General features: G+C 31.0%; 1 protein-coding gene across 3 annotated transcripts in view; it reads left to right on the top strand.

Moving 5' to 3' along the window:
- LOC117176461 (transcription elongation regulator 1) overlaps window positions 1-15,122 on the top strand; it is a 34,477-nt gene extending 19,355 nt beyond the window's left edge. For all 3 annotated transcript variants that reach the window (XM_033366706.1, XM_033366705.1, XM_033366704.1), the window contains exons 10-19: window positions 2,320-2,480; window positions 2,602-2,810; window positions 2,914-3,064; window positions 7,364-7,807; window positions 9,719-9,928; window positions 10,010-10,294; window positions 10,376-10,453; window positions 10,565-10,788; window positions 14,159-14,201; window positions 14,284-15,122. In XM_033366706.1, coding sequence (XP_033222597.1) covers window positions 2,320-2,480; window positions 2,602-2,810; window positions 2,914-3,064; window positions 7,364-7,807; window positions 9,719-9,928; window positions 10,010-10,294; window positions 10,376-10,453; window positions 10,565-10,788; window positions 14,159-14,162 — 1,766 coding nt within the window. In that variant the 3' untranslated portion in view covers window positions 14,163-14,201; window positions 14,284-15,122. The remainder of the gene's footprint in view (window positions 1-2,319; window positions 2,481-2,601; window positions 2,811-2,913; window positions 3,065-7,363; window positions 7,808-9,718; window positions 9,929-10,009; window positions 10,295-10,375; window positions 10,454-10,564; window positions 10,789-14,158; window positions 14,202-14,283) is intronic.
- The last annotated feature ends 441 nt before the right edge of the window (window positions 15,123-15,563 follow it).

Raw genomic sequence — 15,563 nt, 5'->3', positions numbered from 1 at the left:
TATAAAGTAGTTTCCTGCTTCCTTCAAAGTCGTTTTGTATTTTTATCTCTTCTTCTGCTCTAATTGTATCATTACTTTCTTTAACTAATCGTTTAAGTATCCCGTTTTCGCGTCTATAATCATTTCTACGTCTATTTCTTTCTTCGTTGCTAAGACCTGCGATGTTCAAAGTTCTCTTGTGCGCTTCTCTTTTTGCTTTTTGGGCAGCCTGAATTTCATCGTTCCACCACGCATCACCAACATTCTTCCTACAACTGCGGTACCACACACTTCGATCGTACATCTGACAAGGATATCCCGTAACATTGTCCAGGCGCCCTCTATATCTTTGTTTTTTATACGGTCCTCCCATGTTGCCCTATCTATGATTTCGATTATCTTATTTTGGAAATCTATTCGCAAATTCGGTTTCTGTAGGTAATGATCAGTATTGCATTCAGGACCCCTCATGACTCTTGTATCTTTGACTAACTCTCTTAGTCTTTCATCCGCAACAACAAAGTCAATTATACTGCGGCTATTTCCTTTAGACCAGGTGTACATGTGGATCATTTTATGCTTAAACCAAGTATTTGTAATAAACAGACCCCTTTCTAAGCATAGACCAAGTAATTTATCTCCGTTATAGTTTGTTCTTGGATCCCGAAAATTACCTAATACTCTTTCTGTATCCTGATTTCGGATGCCCACCCAACCGTTCATGTCTCCTAGTAGAATTATTCTTTCCCCATGTTCGCAAATGTTTATTGTGTCATTTAAAGTGTCCCAGAAGGCGTCTTTTACTTCTCTTGGATCACTATCAACCGGCGCGTAGCATGCTATGATAAATAATCTTCTGATTCCTACTTTCATTCTAGCCCACAGCAGTCTGAGAGACACGAAACCATGGTCTCCGAGATGCTGCTTTGCTCTTTCATTCAAAATCAGACCTACTCCTTGTTTACCATGTGATTCACAGTCTACTCCTGACCATATTTCAAAGCCGCCTTTCAACACGCCGTTTTTTATGTCTTTGGTTTCGTATCGCTTTTTCTTTGTTTCAGACACACATAAAATGTCTAGTTTCTTCACGTCCATAGTTGCACGCAATTCTTTTACCTTTAGATCATTTACTCTCCTAGCATTGCAAACACCCAGTGTCCATTCGTCGCCTGAAACATGACCTTTAGATTTTCCGTGTGGATGCCTTTTGTCATTAAAAGTTCCAGTCCTTTCCGAGGCTATTTTGTAGTTTGTATTATTCATTGTTTAGATTATATGCCCAACTAACACCTTTATGCAATAAGTTTATTTTCTGAGTCGAAATCATGTCAAAGTTAAGTATCAAATCGTCATAGGGTGGAGATTGTAGTTCTAACGTCAGTCCCACCAAAAACTTCAGTTAAGGAGAGAGAGTTGGGAGAGGGGGGAGGTAGAACTGGAGTCGAGAGAGTCGTCTTGGGTTTATGTTTTTGTTTTCATGATGACAAATTCAACAAACCAGTTTAATCTTCCAAAACGTTGCATTTTTAACCAAAAGATTAAATTTCAAACAAAAATATGAATTTTCAACAAAGTGCATACATTTTCAATCAAAATTTTGAGTTTTATACCAAGAGGGTTCACTTTCTGCAAAAAAAAAATTAACAAAATTTTAACTAGAAATTTTGAACTAAATATTTGCATTTTCCTACAATTTGTTAAAAGTTTTATTTTTTAGGGATTCACAGACGTAAAAATATTTTACATAAGAAATTATTTTGGCCATGTATCCACTCCCCCATCTAAGACAGCCTAGACAATTTTTTGAACTACCCCTCCACCCAAAAGACTACGTAATTTATGCACGGCCTTCTACTAACAAAAAATCAGTTTAAAATACATTTTAAATATGAGGAAAGGTTGATCACTTATGAAATTTGGTGTGCTAGCCTTGCTGTATAATTTAAATCTTTGAAATCTTTTGCAACCTTTAAAATTTTTTGATCTTTGAAGTCTGTGTTGAAATCTATTAAATCTTTGTGAAATCTTTGAAATACTTAAAATCATTAATCTGGGGTACACTTAAAATTCAAATCGCCAACCCCTCGAAATATAAGCATTTTTATTGTTGATCTATTTTTAAATTTTGTATCTCTATTTCTTTTCCTATGTATCTTCATCCGTAAACAGTGCGAAAGTGTTTATCCAATTTTTCAAAGATAGCTAAAAAAAGTTTGTTTCAAACAAAAATGACTAGTTACTCTTTCTGTCGAATTTTTGTGATCCGTGCCTTAGGTATTTGAAATTGTGTGTAGTTTTTTTATATCCGAAATATTAAAAATTGTACTTGATTTGAAGCTGTAGTCGTCAAAGAAGAGGAGGAGAAGGAAGGGAAAAAGACGATCGACATCGGGAAGGAAGCAGCCATTGAAGCGGAGGTGAGAGCAGCCAGAGAAAGAGCAATTGTCCCCTTGGAAACGAGAATCAAATCCTTCAAGGACATGCTAGCTGAAAAAGATGTAAGTTGTTATCCTTAGATATAATATTTTTTCTTTTATTTTCAAATCTTTGGGTTAGTCTAGTTTTAATTCAAATGTTTTCGCATTTGAATCCAATCCAAATTGCAATTCTCCATTTCAGGTATCCGCGTTCAGCACCTGGGAAAAGGAGTTGCACAAAATAGTCTTCGACCCTCGATATCTGCTCTTAACTTCGAAGGAGAGGAAGCAAGTTTTCGAGAAATACGTGAAAGAAAGGGCTGAGGAAGAGCGCCGGGAGAAGAGGAACAAAATGAAGGAAAGGAAGGACCAGTTTCAAAAGCTTCTTGAAGAGGCCATTCTGCATGGAAAGTAAGTTCCCATTTTTCCCCATTAATATTAGTTTTAAATCCACGAATTTTAAGTGAATAATATTAAAAGTGTTTTAAATAATAAAATAAACCCTTTTTTTCAGATCATCCTTCAGTGATTTTGCACAAAAGCACGGACGCGACGACAGGTTTAAAAACGTAGAAAAGATGCGGGAACGCGAGAGTCTTTTCAACGAGTATCTTCTCGAAGTTCGAAAGCGAGAAAAGGAAGAAAAGACGGCCAAGCGAGAACAGGTATGTCCAATTCTTTGCAAAAACAAACGCTACATAATCTCTTTTCTTTTCAGCTGTAAATTTTTATTCAAAATCTATGGAAGCAGAAACGAGTTTTGAAAGTTGAAATTTATATTTAAAGTAAAATGAAGTATTCAAAAGCAAATTAGGTAAACAGATTGAATTAGAAAGTAAAATAGAGAGGCAAATTAAGTCGAATGAAAAATTAAAATTAATGTGAATTCTTGTTTTCTGCTTGTCATGATATTGGGTGAGCATACGATAAAGGTGGTACCAGCTCGATGTCTATTGCGCACCCAGTTTGTGCTCTGCATGCACACATAACATAACATCAATTAAAAATTAAAGTAGTTGATAATTTGAAATAAGTTAAAAGCCTTAAGCTTAAGCCTTGAGGCCCTGCCTATTTTCATGTTCTCACATCTTCACATCGCACAATTAAATATGTTTGAAATCATTTGCAACTAGTAGTGATAATAATAATAATAATAATAATAATAATAATAATAATAATAAATAAATAGGCAGCGTCTTAAAGCAAGATAATATACCGTAACCCACATTTCTTTTCAGCGATAATACACTTTTCTTTCAGGTTCCATAGGTATGTTATTATTTTGTTCAACTTGTACGATCTAATAATTCGTATTTGAAATCTGATTAACGTCATTAATGGATGAGGAACACGAACAGGGAGAATGTTTTATAAATATTCTCCGCTCCTGAGTAGATTTTCTCGTTATTCGTTATCAATAAAAATAAAAATAAAATAAAGCAAATTTATAGCTCTCAAAATCCGGAGAGAGATAGAGAAAATAAAACTGTTAGTATGTGACGGTTCCTTGTATACTTATGTGTTCTGAACTCTCCACTTCAGTCAGGAGGCAGGCAGGACAGGTTCCGTATGTGGAGTGGCTTGGTTCTGAAGCTGGTTGGTGGCATGGATGATGTCATCTACCATCCCCACCTACACTGCGTGGCACACATGGCACACCCTCGCGCGCCGCATTCTTTACTCCAAAGCAGAGTCATGAGAATGAACGAACTCGGTATTTGTATATTACTCGTAATCCTCGTTACTTGACAAAAAATAACTTTTTTCAAAACAAAAAATAAAAAGAGAAATTTAAGGTAAAGATTTAAAAAGAAAGGAAGAAAAAAAAACAAAAGTCAAATTCTCTTGCAATCGTTGGAAATGCAAACGAGCCCTGAGGTAGCACTAGTCTCGAATCTTCTTGAAGATCTTTTATCGTCTTTTGGGATGTGGTACAGATCTTGTACAAAGCTAACGCCACCACAGAGCTTACATATCATGCGACGATGTAAGAATTATTTAAACTTTAGTTTGCAGCCCTTGCCGAAAGCATTAGATAGCCTCAGGTTTAGTTCAGTTGGGGGGGGGGGGGGGGGGGGGGGGGGGGGGTCAATACTCAAGTGGAAGATTCTGAAAATTTCAAGAGATTTAAGGTTTTTTTTTAATTCAGATCATTTTGAATTCGGTTCTTTAATTTTTAAACTTGAAATAATAGGTGATCTTACACTAGTTAGAGGACACTTAGGGCGGGTTTCAGATATCACGCTTGTCAGTTTAATTACAAAAATTATTTAAATTCGAAAAATTAAAAACATTATATTATAAGGTTCTCATTTTAAACGCTTTTAAGTTGCGATGATTTTTAAACGTTTCGTGGTTTGCAAAAAGAAGGCTTTTTTAATAAATTGAGAAAACTAAGAAATTATTTAATATAATCAAATTGGGATTGATTCCTTGCAAGTTGGAAAGTGTAATTTGAATTAGATTATAAATTCATAAAATATTATTGCTTTTAAGTTTAACACATTTTGAGTCTTGGTCCTTTCAAAATTTCGACAATTGAGGATTTACTATAAAAAAAACATTTAAACTGAAACCCTCTTGAAATAAATTTTTTTAGTATTGTCCTATGTAGTTTGAAGGTTATTTGTGTTTAAAATTCCAATAGGTTCTAAAGCAGAAAATTAAAGCCGTATTTCTTTTAATTTTAAAATCTATAGAAGTTGTAATGATTTCCAAATAGAAATTAAATTAAATTTAAATTCTTTTAAATTCACAAACAATTTTAATTATTTGCTTTCAAGATTAAAGTATTTTCTTTATGTTGGACTTAAATTCTTCAGATTTCTAGTCTTTAAATTAAAGTCTTTTGAATCCCTTTCGAAAAAGGTTATTTTCTATTTTTATGGAAGCCTACAATTTGGTCTGAATTAAAGATTTTATTCTTGGAATTATACTTTAATTTGTATTTAAAAGAATATGCGTACCTGGAAAACCTTGGAACTTTCAGATTTTTGTTCATAATCAGTAGACAGTGTAATCTTAAAATATAAACAAATAATTTATAAACTCTGTCTCCTCAGCTCTTTCTTTTTTTTGTGTGAGTTTTCGCTTCATGCTATTCTAGAATAAAAAAAATGTTAAGCTTTCGATTTCTCGAATCTATCCTTATGATATTTTCTATGAAGAGTGAAAGAGCTTAGGAGGAATGAAAGAGGGTTTCTAATGCTTTTGAATTGTTGCCATTATTCGCATTTAGTAAATGATGATAATCTTGATTTGAGTCGTTCGGTTGTATAGAAATTTGGTGCCAAAACGAGTATGAAAACTTAAAATCTGAAAGAAATTTGTTCAGATTCTATTTGCACGGGTTCACGATTATAGATCGCACTTTGCCCAAAGAAGAAAATTAATTTTCATTCAAAAGTTTAATCAGCAGTATTTGATCATTCTTGTAGACAAAATTCAGCGACTTAGAGATTTGATTAAAATGATCCAAAAAAGCACTCATTTTTATCTTTTAACGAGGTATTGGAGTATTTGCTTATATTATGTTTTATTTTTATTTTAGCCGTACATTATTTCTTTAAATAGACATTTTATGGAGAAATTTTCACTTTAATTTCATTTTGATGTTTCAGAAACAGAAAAAAGTTCGGTGTTATAAGTTTAAGCAAGGATATTATTCTGATATAAAAATGAACAATATTGGCAGATATCTGATTAAAAATTAAAAATTTCTGTTTTTTGGATCAGATCGTTGAAGGTATCGAAAATGATATTTAAAGTATCTGCCCTGTTCCCTTCTTGAACATTCATTGATTTTTGTAAGTTTCTCTTGAATTCAATAAATTGACGAAATTTTGATTTTGAAATTAAACATATGATGTACATGTTCATGAAAATTATTTTAATTGCCTTTAGAGTCTTTTGTTAATAGTTTTCTTTACAATTACTAGAAAATAATTTTGTTCATAAAAAATTGATTTAACCCCTTATTCAATTATATGTTGTGCTTTTTAACTGAATCACTAAAGTTATATTACATTATGTCTTTAATGAAAAATTTATATCAGTTAGTACTTACCTTTTTCTCGCCAATTTTTATCTAAAATAATAAAGAGCAGTATTTTTCATTCTCAGCTCTTCTTTCATTATAAATATAATAAAAGCTGAATCATTGGATAGAATTTTATTTTTATTGCTTTAGACATGAAATGCAGAGGAAAAACTAAGTTCTATCTAATTTTATGTTACTCTTTTTATTTTGAAAAATAAACGAATCTTCATTAAAATTGGAAAGCGTTAACATTTTAAATATTGAAGATAACTTTTTCTTTTGATTTAATATAAAATTGAGGATATGAGAAGAAATTGGTTTTAAGAAACGAATTTTAGATTTTAATTATCTAAATGAAAATATGTTTAATACGGTATAATCTTTTAGTTTAAGGATACTAACCAGATTCTTTTTTTTCAGCGAGGACAGCCGTGAAAAATATATTTATTTCCTAATTCGAATCGTCGTTAACGAGTTTTTCTTCTCCTTAAATATAATTCCAATTTTAATTTTGAAATTTATCTTGAAAATATTTAAAATAACAATAAACGTTAACATCGATTCGTGATTAATTTTACAGCATGTAATTGGTGTAATTTTTTTCAGCAAACACGAGCAACTTGTTTCGCATAAAATAATCCCATCAATAGACCTTTCGTAGCTCATTTAATTTTCGTTGTCGTGAAACTTTTTCAAAGTTACTTTGACTTTGAATAATGTGATTATTAATTTAATTGCAACATTCTGTCGTAATTTAATGAAAATAATGAGGCTATGAGGGTCATTATTGATTGGAACTATCAAATGTGCATGAAGAATGAGCTGCAAAATTAATTGACAAACATGTATATTATACTAAATTAAAGTAAAAAGTATGACATTTTATTCTCCCGCTATGACACTTTTTTCGTTGCGTCTATTCCAGGTTAAAAAGGATTTCATATCGCTGCTAAAAGAGCACAAAGACATTGACAGACATTCTCATTGGAGTGATTGTAAGAAGAAATTGGAGACGGATTGGAGATACAGGTGCGTAGAATCCGCTAGTGCTCGCGAGGATTGGTTTAGGGACTACATTCGCAGTTTGAAGGAGGAGAGGAAAAAGGAGAAGGATAAGGACAAAGATCATCGGCATAGAGACAAAGATCACCACAAATCTGAGAAGAGGGATAGAGAGAGGAAGGATGACAGACATAAAGACAAGTCTTCAAAAGACAAAAATGACAAGGACGCACCTAAAGAAAAGAAACAAAAAAAGGAAACTACTAGTAGTGAAGAAAATGGCAAGGAAAAAATCGAGGTTTCTGTGGAGAAAGAAGTCGGGGAGATTGATGACAATGAAGAGAAAATGTCACGAAAGGAAATCGAGGTAATAATTTGTTCAAAATTCTTTTTGTTTAGAGGACTTTATATAGCAATGACAATATTATACGCGCGCTACATTGCGGAAAACATTGCATTGCCAACCAATAACTTTCCGGATTTCCCGGATTGGAATTAAGTTTTTTCCCGTAATTCTCTTCTGTGTCTTCGTGTATATCAAAAAATTAAGACATTTATTCCTTCTAAACCAAAATTTAAAACAAGGCAAGACGAACGTTTAAAGGCATATAAGATATTAGAATTGTGCTGATTTTTCCCTTTATTCTTCCAACGCCTGAACTTAGAGGAAATTAGTATCTAGTAAAAATTCAGAAACTTTTTATGCTTGAACAATGGATTTATAAACGATATTAAAATGTTTGATTATTGCGAAATATTTTATCTAAACTCAGATCTTGGCAGAATACAAGAAAAAATAAAAGTAGCGTATATTGAGAAAATGTCAACGAAAAATGTGCTTGTAATTGAATTGCTATTTTATTTAGTATTTGCTTAATTTTTTTATTCTATTTAAACTTTCGAAAGAAATGTTTTATATGGAATATTTGCTCTTCAAATTAATTATCACTCAAAACGAAACATACAAAATTTTAAAAAATAATTTGGAAAAACTTCCAGGTTAAATTAAGCGAAAAACAAATTTTCATTGACACTTTTTTTCAGAACAAATAAAAACTTTGATGTTCACAAAACTAATAATTTTAAAACAGGGTGGCCGCCACACCGAGTAAGGACCGTGAATTTTCGATACCAGGTTAAACTGGGAAATGATAGTTAATTTATTTTTTGTCTGGGATTTTTACAAATTTCTGAAGAAAAATCCTTTCAATCATTGGAAATATAAATTCCATACCACATAATATGAATGCAATTTTTAATAAGTTCGATTTTAACTTGTTTTTAAATACATAATAAGTTTAATTGTTTACGCATTCAATTAGGAAATTATGCAGTCATAAAGCCTAATTCTAAATTCATTTAGTTAAAAAGTTTTCAATTTAGGACTTTATTTTTAATTTGAAGAATTTTTAAATGCAGTTTTGAATACTTGAATAATTACAAAACAATTTAAAGCATTTAAGTTAACAATGTTGTGATGAAATAGTTTGAGGGTTGATCAAATGTTTGAAATTTTTCGTTTTAATAAAACTGAATTCCTTTGAATTCCAGAAATCCTTTAAATTTCCTGAATTGTTTTAAATCTCTAAATTCCTTCTATTCGTCTGAATTCTTCTTTCCTGAAATATTCAGAATTCTCTGAAATGTCTAAATTCCGTCAATCCTTCTTAATTCTTTGTATTATTTTAAAGTCCTTGAAATCCATGAAATTCAAGAAAATCTAAGGATTTCAAAATAATGCAAGGAATTTAGGGAATTCAGAACATTTCAAGAAAAGTAAAAGAATTTCAAGGATTTTGAAGACATTTCAAACAATTGAAAGGAATGGAAAAGAATACATAGCCTTTACAGAATGAATAAGATTTGAAAGGAATGATACATTCAAAAGTAATAATTTAATACTTATACATATTTGCAATTTAACTTTCTCATTGCTTAATAGCTTTAAATTTTTATTCTCTACAATTGAAAAATTCCGAAAAAGCATTAAGAACTGAATATTTTTTAGTTGACTTTCCATGTTTCCAAGTCGCGTTCTACATTAATCTGTGAAAAAAAAATTTGCATGAAAAATAAAACCATGCCTTTCAAATTATGTTTTAAAGTGATTAAACTATACAATATGAAATTGGAATCATAGTAACCTTGTTTTATATTTGCATATTGTCAATTAGCAATGTAATGTTTCTCGGACGCTGTAGCGCATGTATAATTTCTAGTTATTATTTATAGAGGAACATAAATTTAAATATAACTTGTGAATATTATCTTTTTATAGAAGGAGGAAATGGAAGGATATTCCGACTCTGAGGAAGATCGTGAGAAACAGAAAAGGGAAAGAGAAAGAAGAGCAGAAGCAAGTCTTCGGGAAAGAGAAAGAGAAGTGCAAAGAACTTTAGCCACACATCTCAGGGATCGAGATAAGGAGAGACAACATCATCGACACACCGAAGCTGTTCAACATTTTAGCGCTCTTCTTGCCGATTTGGTAAATTTTCTCGTTTATTTTTCAGATTAAGAAAAAATAATCAGGTTTACTAAATGAGGCGTTAAATATTATTCATTTTAGGTTCGAAATGGAGACCTAGCGTGGCGGGAAGCAAAACGGCAATTAAGAAAGGACCACCGATGGGAGCTCGCTGAGAGTTTAGATCGCGAGGAAAAGGAGCGGTTGTTCATCGAACACATTGAACAGCTCGGTCGAAAGAAACGAGACAAATTCCGGGAGCTTCTCGATGAAATCTGGACGTCTTCGGAATTCCCCGTGTCATCGGAACTCACAGCTTCTTGGAAAGATGTTAAAAAACTACTTAAGGACGACCCAAGATATGTAAAATTCTCCTCGAGTGATCGGGTTTGTAGAACTATTATCATTTCCACTTTTGTTCTGTCGTTTCATTTTAATCTATTTACTTTGCAATGATGCTTTTTTTAGAAATGCGAAAAGGAATTTAAAGAATATATCAAAGACAAACTTGTAGCAGCCAAGGCTGACTTTCGAGAGCTTTTGCAGGTATAGAACAAATTCGTAATTATTTTATTTGAGATATTTTGGTTAAAAATATTTATGAATATTAATTTAAAAAATGTGCTTTTTGAGATTGATCTACAATTCATTTTGTAGGAAACGAAGTTAATTACGGATAAGACGCACAAAAAGGTACAGGAGAATCGGTCGTATTTAACAGAAATTGAAGAAATCCTGAGGAAGGATAAAAGATTCCTCGTACTGGAGGCTGCATCTTCTGAACGTTCCCGCCTTCTGATGGGTTATCTTGAAGAATTAGAACGCCGAGGTCCTCCTCCTCCACCCACGGCATCTGAACCCTCGAGGAGGCCTACAGCCAAGTAAGTAGTCTATAATAAATTTGATTTTACTTTTTTTTAAAGGTTGTTTTAATTTCAAGGTATATAACTATATCCAACAACATCGTAAAAATATTTTGAAGGTTTTTAAGTGAATTCACCTTTAAAAAGTCATATTCAGATAGAATATAACTTTATTTTTCATGCTCAAGATTTGAACTTTGAAGGCAATAAATAGAGCTTTGTTCAGGGTCTCCAATGTTTGGATAAAGCGCGTGAAAAGCTGGAATTGTACGGGGTTTATTTTTGAAGCGGGAATTTTTTATCTTTCATGCACTAAGTAGGATATAAATTTTCTTTGTTGTTTAAATCACCGTATTATCACTCACTTTTCTACCAAAAAGTGCAAAATGGCTTGGGATTGTTTAAGCGATTCATAAAAATAAAACATAAGCTCGATGGAAAGAAAGGGAAGTTTTGGCATCAGATATAAAAACTAAAAAGAAAGCACATGTTGAGAAAATGGGATGTTTATTTAATTGTCCCGTTACGCAAATAAAATTTTATGACCAACAAGCAGCTGAACATTAGCTTTTGCGCTTTATCAAAATGCATCTGAGAAAATTATTATTTTCACAACTTGAAAGATGGCAGGGCGTATCCGGGGTAAGGGAAATTTTTTCGTCTCATTCAACGAGATTTTATTTTGGTCAAATTTGGTAATTTAGATTTTTTATCACGATTGGAAGACATTTTTCAGAGACCATGAAATTCTTTCCTCAACATTAAAACCTCATTTTCTCGAAACTTTTTTTAAAATTGATTATTTCATTTTTTATCTCTGTCGTAAGTCGAATTCTTGTTTTTTCTCTCTAATTGTGAATTCGACTTTACAGGCTGTTTTTTGCTGTCCTGAATGTCCTGTATAATTGACAGGGTGTCTAGTGACCTTGAAACCCTTGAAACCTGGGATTCTCCTTGACTATTTTTTAAACGTTGAAAACCTGGAAATCTCCTTGTTTTTCCCACGAAAACCTTGAATTTTAATTTTTTTTCTTTTTTTAAAACAGTAATTTTATCGAAGTGCGAAGAGTGATTTAAATCTTTTAGCTTATTATAAAAGAAACATCTCGTTTAGCAACAATCTTGCTGCTGAAAATTTTTTTATTCGTCAAGATATAATTTATCTTTTGTTTATTACAGAATAAATAAAGATATTTCAAGACACTTTTTGTTGAAGTGTTCAACTTAGAAATGATAAAAATTATTAGTTTAAAATTTCGATGTCTAATTAGTTTCAGAATTAGAATAAGCCATGGCCATACAACTGATTTTGCGAGGGGTTGACCAATCGGTTTTTGAGTGTACTACAGATTTCAAAAGGTTACAAAATATCTCTGAAGATTTCAAAATATTTAAAATGTCTTTAACATTTCAAAAAAATTTTACGGATGTTAACGATTTAAAAAAGGCGCGTACGCCAGATTTCAATAAAGATTTCACAGCAATTTCACAAATATTTTAAAACTTTAAAGATTTAAAGGAATTCAAATATTTCAAACGATTTCAAGAGGTTTAAAAACATTTGAGAAGACTTCAAAATATTTCAAATAATTCAATGACTGCAACGAATACAAAAGATTTTCCAAACGAAGATTCAAGAAAGATTTTATAAAAATTTCAAAATATTTCACAAAGATTTGAAGGATTTCAAACATTCAAAAAAGGCATGTACACTAGATTAAAAAGTTTTAACAAAAATTCCCCAGAGATTTCGAACATTGCATAAAGACTTGGAGCACTTCACAAAGATTTCGAACCTTTGACAAAGATTTTAAATTACTTCAAAATTTTGTAGGAAATGTCAAAAGATTTCACAAAAGTTTCAAAGATTATATAAAACATTGTTTGACAAGATTTCAAACGATTACAAAAGATTTCCGAAAGATTTTTCAAATATTTTAAAGAAATTTTAAGGATTTTGAAAAATTTCAAGAATTTCAAATAATCCAACAAGGGTACAGTACACCAGATTTCAAAGATTTCAAAACATTTAAAAGATTTTTAATGATTTCAAAAGATTTCAACAAATTTGAGAAGCTTTGAAAAGATTTTAATAATTTCAAATGAACAGAAAAGATTTCACGAACAAAGATAAAAGAAACTTCGTGGATTTCAAAGCTTTCAAGGACTTAAAAAATTTCTACAAGGGTACAGTACAACAAATTTCAAAGATTTGAAAACATTTCAAATATTTTAAACGATATCAACAAACGATTTCAAATATTCCAGTGATTTTAAACGACTATAACAAATTTCATAAAGATTACACAAATATTTCAAATATTCCAGTGATTTCAAACGAATACAAAAGACTCATAAAAGATTTCACAATTTCTTTAAAGAATTCAAAAGCATTTCAAAATATTTCAAGAATTTCATAGATTTTCAGCGATTACAAAAGGTGTCAACACATTTTAGAAGATTTCAAAAGACTTCAATGATTTTAAACAGACACAAAAGATTTCACAAACAAAGATTAAAGAAAGAGTTCACAAAGATTGCAAAGGTTTCAAGAATTTTAAAGATTTTACAAAAGCTTTGAAATTTTTTTTACATGTATGACAAACGTTTATTTTATTATTTGATGTGAAAAAGGAGACCTGGAAAATTTTGATTTCTTGACCTGGAAAACCTGGAAAATAACTTGAATTTTGTTCCTAAGAATCGCTAGACACCCTGATTGACATTTTGTCACTTATCTCATTATGTTGCGTGCCACCCTGCATTTTTATTTATTTTTTTTCATGGACGTCAATATCTTTTATTGCCTCGAGAGGTTTTTCTAATAGATTGCAGATTTCATGTTGATAAAAATTGGTTAAAAACACAATTTGATATGTCTACAGATTAAAAAATTTAAACACAGTAAATTTTAAAATACAGAGATGTTTCTCTACAAAAATTATATTTATCTAGCTGAGCGCACAATGATATTTTGGTCCACATGGTGATTTTCATGGGTTTTTAAATAATTTTTTTATAAATAACTTTTATTCCTTGGATGATTTTTTAGTGAATTTATATCAGCAGAAAGTTCCCATATGTATCAGAAAAAAATTTGTTGACATTTATAAGGTGTGATTTATATTTTTAAATAAAAAACAGGGAGCTTTTGGATAAGAATGACCTTTGGTGGAGCAATATAATGTAATAATTATTCACGATTTGAGGAATTCATTTAATTTGCAAAAAAATAAACAGAGAATTAGAGCTCAAATCTTGAGTTTAAATATCATGTGCCTATTTTATATACATTTCAAGCTCTATTTTTTAAAAACAAGTTTATACGCGAATGTTCAAACTTTTAAACTTTAATTAAATTCAATCCTAATTTGTATTTTTTTTACAGTTAAACCATTGATGAAGAAGAGGATCTCTTGGAAGATATTAAAGTAAATAAATGCCTAGTAATAGTTAAGGCGAATGATTTTAAGTAAAAAAAAAACCCTACGTGATTGTCACATGTAATTCTAGGATTCAATAAAACAAGACCCAAGTTCTGCAAACAAGCTTCGTGATCCACTGACATCATGGTTTCAATCGCACCGTCGAACACCCTCCAAGAAACGTATTCCTAAGGTAATCGCAAGATATTCCCCAACAAGAATGTCACCTCTTTCCAATTCAAGATGGGACTCGCCATTAGATAGATTTTTTTCAATTTTCTTACTTTGTCGAATCAAGGTGACACGGGCACAAGTTTAACAATTTGACGCCTAAAGCCCATCAGTTCTGAATTTTCAAATGAATTTCAAATTTAATTAATTATTTGCTGTAGTTTGGGTTCAGTTTCACCCAGTAAAATAATATATTTTATTATTACTCGGTTATTTCTTCTGTAATGTTTTTAACTAATTGTCTTTCTCGAAATGCTTTTTCTACTTAATATTCAAATTTACATGCTTTTGTTTGTAGTTTACTGCTGAATTAATTTAATTTCAAACGGTATTCAATTTTACAGAAAGATTTTTCGATATTAAGCTTATTCTTGAATAGACTTGGGCTTTATCGAGTAAAATTATTAATTAGTATTGATAAAGTTGCCAGGTTCTTTCTGCATCGAGAGAGTTGTTATAAACCAAAGAAATCGGGTTCACAAAGCAAAATTCGAAATACAGTGTTCGAAACTCACTCTCTTTCGTTTGGAGTTTATCATTTTAGATAAATCTATAATATTTAAGATGTATGAATTAAACAATGCATTGAATCAAATTTAAACGTGTCGTGTATATATAAGTTATAGCAAGACGAAACATTTGTATGTGAAATGATTTAGTTACAGAAAGTGATGAATACATAAATTTGTTGAAACACTTGTCACGTGTCTCGATCGCCTCTTTTTTTCTAGAAAATATTTTTTTCCTTATTGCAATAAAATAACAAAACCTATTACTTTTGAAGTATCATTATCTAAAAACAAATAATCGTTATTGCAAAAAGGATTAACTGATGTCTGAAGAGTTTTTTAATCCGCACCTTCTTTTCAGCCATCGCTCTCAAACTTTTTTTTTTATCATTTTCTTCTTATCACAGGAAAGTAAAAGTAAACCTCGTTTGATAAACGTAACATTTATTTTATCAAGTGGGAAGATTTTTGAACTTTATGTTCATGACCGGAGGTTTTTGAGATCGTATCTGGAATAAAATCAAGGTAAGATCGTTCATTTGTATCTTAGAAAATGAAGAAAACGAGGAATACGAAACTGGATTGCTGATTCAGTGTCGAAGATGATTTAAAATTGGCTTTGATTTAT

The sequence above is a fragment of the Belonocnema kinseyi genome, chromosome 7 (genome assembly GCF_010883055.1).
Source record: "Belonocnema kinseyi isolate 2016_QV_RU_SX_M_011 chromosome 7, B_treatae_v1, whole genome shotgun sequence".
Lineage (NCBI taxonomy): Eukaryota > Metazoa > Arthropoda > Insecta > Hymenoptera > Cynipidae > Belonocnema > Belonocnema kinseyi.
Note: the sequence above shows the minus strand (reverse complement) of the source record. Positions and strands in the feature narration are given on the sequence as shown.